At 38.3% G+C, this 9,058-nt stretch overlaps 1 protein-coding gene across 1 annotated transcript; it reads right to left on the bottom strand.

The window, feature by feature from the left end:
- Positions 1 to 4,978: 4,978 nt before the first annotated feature.
- Positions 4,979 to 8,725, bottom strand: LOC128781655 (cryptic protein-like). The gene is given in 8 exon segments (XM_053931390.1): positions 4,979 to 5,091; positions 6,750 to 6,859; positions 6,972 to 7,086; positions 7,961 to 8,137; positions 8,249 to 8,298; positions 8,466 to 8,524; positions 8,526 to 8,581; positions 8,692 to 8,725. Coding segments are annotated over 8 exon segments (714 nt in total).
- Between the last annotated feature and the right edge of the window lie 333 nt (positions 8,726 to 9,058).

Below are 9,058 nucleotides of genomic sequence, written 5' to 3'. Positions count from 1 at the left end.
GTTTTTTTAAAAAGCTTTTCATCCAAGAAACACTCTTTAAAAGAGTACAGAGTCAGGTAGGAAGGTTCTTCAACACCAATTTTTCTTTCTGATCCTGACTGTCTGCTTGTTGTGCATAAAGGTGCTCTTGCAAATATTGTCTTTTCAGCATTGTACCACTTCTTTATCTTTAATTAATTTTTTTCCTGATAGTCCTTTTCATACTTTTTGAAAGAAGTTAAGCACAGTTTTCCCTACAAAACTTTCTAGAATTTGACAAGAGCTTTAATGTCAGCACAGGAGACAGAACTATCTGTTTCTTTGTTTCTCATATATGTATGAGATTTATTCTTGTTTATAACCTTGTGCAATGATTTATAAGTAGGATGGATCACAGGAATCTTCCTGTTTATTTGGAAGATACAAACATAGTATTGTAGAGAACAGGCAGAAAGATGCATTGCTGGTAAGAGATGCAGGATGTTATGTGCTGTTCCTACAAAGGAATTTAATGTTCATCACTATTTGCTGTCCAGTGACAAACTCTTTGTGGATAGGTTGAAAATTACTGTCATAGTCCTGCCAGACCCACTCCTTTGATTTGGAACTTCACAGGTTGTATGTCTATTTCTGCTCACAGAAAGCCCGTGAAAGGTGACAAGCTATGCCCCAGACAAAGTGTGAAGCTCAGGGAAGTATCTCAGCTGTCAGAGAAAGAGATCTGAGTCCTTGGGACCAGCTGCTGGAGGCTCAGCTGGACAGTGTGCTTCGTTTAACTGTAATGCCAGTGCCTTTCTGGCTGTTTGCTTTTGAGACTTTACCAGTGCTTCTGTCCTCATAGTACTTTCCCAGCATTTCATCCAAATGTTATCAAACAAATAATATCTGAACCGAAGTCTCACCGGCTGGATTATAAATTATTGTTTTGTAAAGATATAGTTGGGTTGCAGCAGATGAAGACAGCTGCTAATTAAGGCTATTTCTGTACTAACACGTACCTGAAGACAAGTGCTAGATCCAGCATGCACAAGGCATCTGGTTTTATTCCAGTGACATATAGCAGCTTCACAACCTTATGAAGAAGTCACCCATACAGCAACATAAGCCAAGGGCAAGGTCAATCAGCCAAATGTGGAGGGAATTACAGGTTTTAGTATTTTCTCTGACCAAGAAGGTGCTTTGCAATCAGAAGGAGTACTCACAAAGCTAGGTAATTTTGGAGAGGGCAAGTATACAGCTGCTGTGTTGTCATTAAGTCTCCCATGCTTGTACATGACTGTGCTGTAAAAGATAAGGCAGACGGTGAATTACAGATGATGATTGCAGGGTAGCTAGATAGGCCTCCATGAGAAATACACCTATAACTTTGGAAAATGCTCCTAAATATATGCTTTAACTTTTAGGTTCTTCTGTATGGATACAGGAGTTGGACTTGATGATCCTTATGGGTACCTTCCAACTCAGAATATTGTATGATTCTAATTCACAGGGCTGCTCAACACGTGAGCCAGCCTGCTGTATTGTATTACCCTTCCAGCTGATGGAAGACGAAATATAAAGTTGCTGTATGTTTACTCAGGTATATGAAATTTGTGGGTGTAATAACCCAGATGTATAGCCTGACACACTATAAGAGTTAATAAAACATGAATTGCAAAATACAACCTTAGCAATCTCAAATACGCCGATTAAAACCACAAAGGACCCCCAAATAAATCTGGATAAATAAGAGTGGGAAATTACTTCTAATTTTGTTTTGGCTGGCTTCTATCTAGGTGAGAGAAGGCGATTGGCACCTATAGGTACCATTAACACTTCTCAGGGGCAACAGGAACCCCTATCTCCTTGATGGGAATAAAGTCATCTCAAGAGATAACCTTCAGATACTGAGAGAGACACATAAGTGACACTTCCTCAGTATCTGGTACCTGAAAGTTAGCTTTTACAGGTTTGTGTGTGCACCTTGGTGCACTACGTGGCCTTATGCAAAATTAGTCCCTTTAAATGGGCAGTGTGTTAAGGGCAGATGGCAGCATCCCCTTGCTGTGCCTAGCAGCAGAGCTCCAGCTCCAGGGCTCTTGGCCACAGAGAAGGCAGCCTCTCCACCACAGTCTTACCCAGTTTGGGCTCTTATCAGCTGTGGCATGTCCCTAGGAGTGATGGAGGCTGGAGCAATTGGAAGGGCGAAGTCACTGAGGCCAGCTGCAGGCAGCACCATTTGTTTTAGTTTTGGAGTCAACTGTGAGGAGGAAAAGATCTTGGGCTCTGGGACCCTGTGGATCATCCGATAAATACTTCTCTTTGGGGGTCTTCCCCCTGCCCAAATGTGGCTGCATATAGAGAAGGCACAGGCATGATCTTGTAGCGACAGATGTCTACTTTGCTGGTATGTGCCATGTTTGACAGAGTGGTTTGTAAGTTAGCATGAGGCTGAAGAGTAAGCATTGCTGTTTGCTATAAACAAACCTTAGCAAAGTGCCTGTAATTGCACTGTTAGGAGGTTGGCCAGGCCTAGATGGTAACAGGGGAGGAAAATAATGCTGTCTTTTATCTGTTCTTGCAGACAGCTGGAGACAGATAAAAGCGGAGACAGTTTTAACCTAAGCAAAGATTGTGACTGCATGCTTTCCTTTGTTCCTCAGTGCTTTCTGTTTTCCTCCCTTCTAAGTTACATTTTTATTTGCAAATGAGAACTATGCATGGGACAGCTTCTGCATGTTTTTTCTTTTTCCATTCTTCTTGTTTTTCTTTAACTTAAGGAGATAGTTTTTTCTTCTAACTCAACTCCTATAGCTGCCTCTGCTTCAGAAGCATGTGAGGAACACAGACTGAACTTCTACTTATGCCTCACCAATCTCTAGAGCTCTGACACCAAGATAAGATGAATCTCATCCACAACTAACTGACACTGAGGGAGTAGTTTTGCCATAGTATGGTTGATATAAAACCATCCTGAAGCAGAATTTTCAGATTTTCCAGTAACAGAATGCAATGGAATAAGGTAGAGAGAAAGGGAAGTGTTTTCTTAAAATCAAACAGAAAAAGTCTCTCAAATTTGGCATTCAGAGTCAGTAAAAAATTGCACTGACATGATTAAAACTACTTAAGTTCCCCATGCAATGCTTTGAGACTGTAGAAACAGAACCATGCATCTAATCTGGTGCCCTGTACTAATGTTTTGGTTTGGCAGGAAAATATTTTTTTTTCTAGACATTTCAGTTGGTCTAATCCTGCAAATCAGACCAACCCCAAAATGAATAATCTCATCGGGATGACTTTTGCAGGTACATAGGCTCATCTACATACAGAGTTATTCCAGTTCAGTTTTTCATGATTAAATCTGCTGTGGGTATTATTGAAACAGAAATAGCTGCTCTGTTGTAAAACCTGTATTAAAACACTTTTTTCTTTTGTTAATTGCAATCTTTAATGCCTCTGTATATTTTCTGCAGGGATTAAAAAAAATTAATTCAGATGTATTTTTACTGTACTATGTATTTTCCTTTAAAAAGTAAAGACTATTGAAGCACATTACAAGCTGTATTGCTTACAGACTTCTCAGGTATGCTTTATGGCAAGCCAAGATGATTTCATAATAGCATTCCTGAAATTTCAGCATCTGTTAAATAAAGGGACAACTATTTTCCTCCAGCTGTTCTCTTTGATATTTAATTATCCCAAGATGGTCTGTGGAAACCCAGACTAATGGGTACAGACCAGTTTGTGTGAAATAAAGGGAAAAGGACCATTTCTAGTCTAGTGTATCTTATGTGAAGAGTGAGAAGCCTTGTCTCTCAAGTCTACAGTTTGGAAAGGAGTAGTCTAAATACTTGCAGTATTGAACATGAATATGTTTTTACACAATGACTCCCTATAAAAGTCTGATTCTGAGTAGTCATGTATTTAAAGGCAAGCACTACATTATGTCATTTGTTGGTATTGCATCCTTTTCTGCTTAAGAACTGGATTGTCTCGATTTGCAGCACCAAATAAATAAAAAAATATAAAGATTAAATATATTTAACTTTTAAAAGACCTTAAGAATTTTCTTTATCAGTAATGTCTTTTTAGTCTATAAAATTATGAATCTGATTGTTTCTATGTGGTATCTCCACTCCAAAAGGATAGAGATACAATTTTTTTCCAAAACAAACCTGTTTCTGCTTTATAAATTTACATTAAAATGCACTTACAAACATTTTATATTTTACAGCCTAGATATACTAATTTTAAAATTATATATAAATCAAGACAACATTACTGTGGAAAAAGTTAAAGTTGCTCTTTACTGTAATTTTTTAAAAAAGAGACACTCATATTTCTAGAATATGAAGTAAACACCCAAAAGACAAATAACCATCACTTCTGTGTTCTTAATAGACATATGATTCCTGCCGTGCAGATTATGCATATGTACAATTTTGCTGTAATAAATAAGAAAAATGATGTAACTTTTACAATTCTCTATATTAGGGCTTGAAAGATATCTACTCTTAAATCCCTCCTTATGGTATCAAATTTCTGTTTGCTCATTCTACCCTGAACTTTTCTTACAAGAAAAAATATAATAACAAATGGTAGATAAGAATTTTCAAGTTTAAATAAAGTTAAACATAAAGTTTTCAGAAATTAAATCAGTTTTATTTGTTATAAGAGTTGTACTGTGTACAAAAAAAATTACTATAACTTACAATACTTCAGGCATAAAATATTGGGGGGGGGGTTTGCTTCCACTGGAAGAGCAGTATTTTGAAAATAAAGAATCGTTAGAATCAGACATTGATAGCAGTATTAATATAATAATATAATAATAAATACTTCACGTTCATATAATCTGAATTTATAATAACCCAGATATTTCAACATTAACTAATACATCTTAATCTGCCTCCAACATGCAGGTAGAAGTCTTCTGTAGCTCATAGAAGAAATGTATGATTCATGGTGAGGGTTATATCAACCCTGAGTATTTCCCCTTGTCCAGTTTCACAACTGCCAGCTAGCAGAACTCCAGGAGGATGGCGAGCAGGCAAGTGACTGAGAACACTGTTTGCTGTAATCTTAAACCATTAGAATACAGTCTGATAATTTCCTCTGTTTCCGTTGTCAGTTCTTAAAAGAAATAAAATCAAGAAAATAAAATGGTTAATGAGTAAATACGTAAATTTGAAAACATAGGTTTTTCAACATACTTGAAAAGTCCTCTGACATCTCACAGGTACTTAAGTTAAAGGTATCAGCTGTTAAAGCCAATCAAAGGGACTATTCTCAGGGGAGAGATGTAAATAGATGTCCCATCAATGATCGTTTGAGGAGCAACTGATAGCACTTATCAGCTCTTGCAGGAATTAATCTCAGAATAATCAAAAGTAAATACCACGCAAAAGCAAGAGGAAGAACTTCACAAGACGTAAGCACTCAAGCCTGAATGTCGACTTTTAACCCTTCCTTTAACTAGGGACTTTGCTTTTAGCAGAGAAGCCATACCCTCATATCCGTGAAAGCCACAGAGTTTTTGCTCAGAGGATTCTCCGCTGAGAACTTTATTGTCTTTCTTAAGCTGAGTTTAAAAGTAGTAAGCAGTTGACTGCTTTTACTGAGCATAGGGAGGCCCATTATGTCTTTCGCCCCTGTAATAAGGAACAATAGGGCTGATTCAAAGGTGAACATGTAAAGAGTTTAATGAGCAAGTTGTGTGACACATATAACTGCTCAATACAGAAGGCTTCAAGGAAAAAGTGGTTCTGGTAGATTTTTTTTTTCTTCTTTTTAGGGTTACAAAGGTAGGAATGTCACCTTTTTAATGCTTTGATTTACATCTGAGTTGGTGCTACAACTTAGAAGTCACAGCTTCAAGGCACAGCTACTCAGGTAGGAATCTGGTCAGGAAACAAGAGACTGCTTGGGGTGCAAATGAATCTTGAAACCCTTTAGGTTTGTTGTTTTCTTACCCTGCTAAGGAGTGATGTTGGCACAACTGAAGGAAAGCACAAGATGTGATTGAGATATTATAGGTGGAAAGGGCAAGAATATTTTACACTGATTTTGCCACTGAAGAGAAAATATTATTATATCCTTATTAGTGATCTCAAGAGTATTGAGAATAGTCTGGATCAGTCAGTTCTCCATGGAAAATAATACCAGTATAACAATTCTTTAAATCCTTATGCTAGTTGATACACTGTTTTCAAAAATATTCAACCATTTATTCAGGGAATTTCACAGGCTGACATAACAAGACTTGACTTAAAATTATATAGTTCTTTTGAGGTGGCACTACTTTACACTGATCAGGATAATGGTTACATATTTTTTTGTGAGCAGTGTGTTCAGACTTAAAACTCATACAAGAATATTCTGAAGACTGAGATACAGATCTTAAAAAAAAGATTCAGATTAGTTTTGTGTCATTTAAGCATGATGATTGATGATTCTGTGTATTAAGTAGACACAACTTTTTTCTCTAGTGAAATACCAGTTTCTGCTTCCTCCACACGCATATACACTACTGGTTTTTCTCTATCTAGGAAACATGTTTTGTGCTTGGATTTAATTTAGTTTAGTTTAGTATCCAAAAGTGTCTTATGTGATGTACTATACTGTCAAGACCTGTGTTTTTTACTGTCTCACTAATGCATTCTCTAAAGCAGAGCAATCCACTGTAGAAGTCCAACTAGTGAACACACTGCATCCTCCAAGTGCCCCACCACTGCAGAAGGCAATTCTGTCACCCACGGGATAAAAATGTTCGACGTAATGCCATTTCTTACCGCAGTTACTCTGCCTTATTTCTGAGAGACAGTGCAGTGTACCATAGCCACACCGACAAAGCCAACAGTCCTTCAGCACCCAGACGCCGTGGGGAATGCTGCCGCAGTTGCTGTCAATGACAAGGGAGACATTTGGTATATCCCTGACCCGACCACAGAAAATAACCATCCAGAGCACCACACTCATTCCCTCTGGTTTTGGTCTGGCTTTTTTTTTTTCACCTTTGCCGCTCATCATATTCACAGTATCTGCCACTGAAGTGCTTTAGGCAGGCACAGAAGGTCCCCAGGATACAAGTCCCTCCATTCTGGCAGCAGCGTCTGTTCAGTTTTTTACCTGCAAGACAATATTACAGAGGTTAACAAGCATCTCAGGGGCACTGAACCTCACCTTTTCCCTCACTTGTTCTCTCAGGTCTCTCCAGTTCCCAAAGTCTCTTAAGGATATCTAGTTTTATTGTCTTTAGAGACAATAAAATTATATGCCTGTTAGGAGTGTTTGTTCAGCTAAGCCCAGTTTGTTTAGTTAAGGATTAGAAACAAGCTACTAGGGATTACAGCATGGTGAAGAAACAACGCCTGGCAAATTCTGTAGCAGCAGGATGTGTTCAAGTGAAATATTTCACTTTGACAGATGCAGGTTAAAAGCTCACTAAGAAATGGGGCATTTTTATTGGGAAGTGATACTTATTTTTGAATAAAAACTGGGAAGTTACTTGGTTTTGAAGTGGGGGGAATGCTCCTTTAAGCCTTTCTCAGAGTCCTGGGATTGAACACCAATCTAAAACTTTATATATATGGGAGGAAACAGAATACTTTTATTTTTTTCCCCTGTTAGTACTGTTGCTTTCAGGTAGCTCAAACCTTTTTCATAAAATTAACATTTTTATAGTCATTAAATATCGTGAATTCTAAAAAATGAACAGAATGTTACAAAATTTTACAGATGCTCTTGTAAAAACGAAGTGCCAAACATTTCTTCATTCTTAGTATTCTTCCTTGTTTTTCCTTAACGCATTTTGCAAGTGAGAGATTTTCAGTTCTACCTTAAATTTTTATCACCATTACTAAGTGGCCGTGGGTGTAATTTAAATGGGTGGTCACAGAAAACCAACAGGCTGGAATCTTCCAGGACAACAGTTAAAGCATCACTATATTATATTTTTCAAAAGTAATTTTATGTCATTGTTTACAAAAATAATGTTACTTACTCTCTGTAATTCCAGTGAAAGGTACGAAAGACCTGGAACTCTGTTGCTTTCTACTTTCATAACTATGATTCATATCACTGAGCGCATTTATAAAAGTCCCTTCGTTCTTGGGCTGCTGCTTTTGTGCTGTAGCATTGAGACTTTTCACATCTTCTTTCCATTCTTCTTTTTCAGGGCCTTGACAAGAAGTGCAAATGTGTAAAGGAAGGGTAGTTTGTAATGAAGAAATGCACACTGTAATTGTAGAAAAACACAGCGGGGCGGGGAGAAACATGAAGTTTCCCTAACCTTTTTCTAAATGAACAGCCTGCCAGACCAGAGTCACAGTGAAAAGAATTCTGTAAAAAAATTAAAAAAAAAAAAAAAAAGGAGAAAAAAAAATCAAACCAGAGATAAATTTGTGCTAATAAGACACAAACACTAAAACGAATGGTGAGCGTGTGAACTTTTAAAAGGAATAAGCATCCCTAGCTAGAGAAAGTCCCGACATCTCAAGCGAACTTACCTGATATGATTTCCCCAGTACATTTTTCTGCAGCCTGAAGTAGCCGTGAGGTCCTCCGGCTACTTCTGCTTGAGCAGAAGAAAGATGTCTAGAGCCCTCTACTTCAGGCTGTTGCGCTAATTGTAGCAGTCTTCACACCGCAGACACTGATGGAAAGAGAAAGCAGGACTGACGAAACTTTCTTCCTGCTGTCCAGTTTACAGCAAGACTTAGGCGCCAGCCGTACCGCTGGCTGAGCCCTGGCCGGGAGCCGGGAACATCCCTCCGGGCTGGGACTCCCTGGCCAGCCCCCGATTTACACGCACTGCTGAAGGGTGGAGCAAGGTGGGGGCACCTACTGCTGGGGGGAGACTTAAGAGCCCATGAGCACAACCAAAAGCCCAAGGCAGGAAGATCTCAGGTCCAGTATATTTATTAAGACTGAAAACTTTGTACTAGTGCATAGGAAAAACAAATAAATAAGCAAACAATCAAACAAACAAACAAACGTTCTACAGAACTGCAATAGGTATATCATAAACTGGAGCAGGGATATATAAGGAAGGTTACAAAGCCCCAGCTCTACATGCCTTGTCTCTGTCAGGGTTTTCCAC

Source organism: Vidua chalybeata, chromosome Z, assembly GCF_026979565.1.
Source record: "Vidua chalybeata isolate OUT-0048 chromosome Z, bVidCha1 merged haplotype, whole genome shotgun sequence".
In the NCBI taxonomy this organism is placed as follows: domain Eukaryota; kingdom Metazoa; phylum Chordata; class Aves; order Passeriformes; family Viduidae; genus Vidua; species Vidua chalybeata.
Note: the sequence above shows the minus strand (reverse complement) of the source record. Positions and strands in the feature narration are given on the sequence as shown.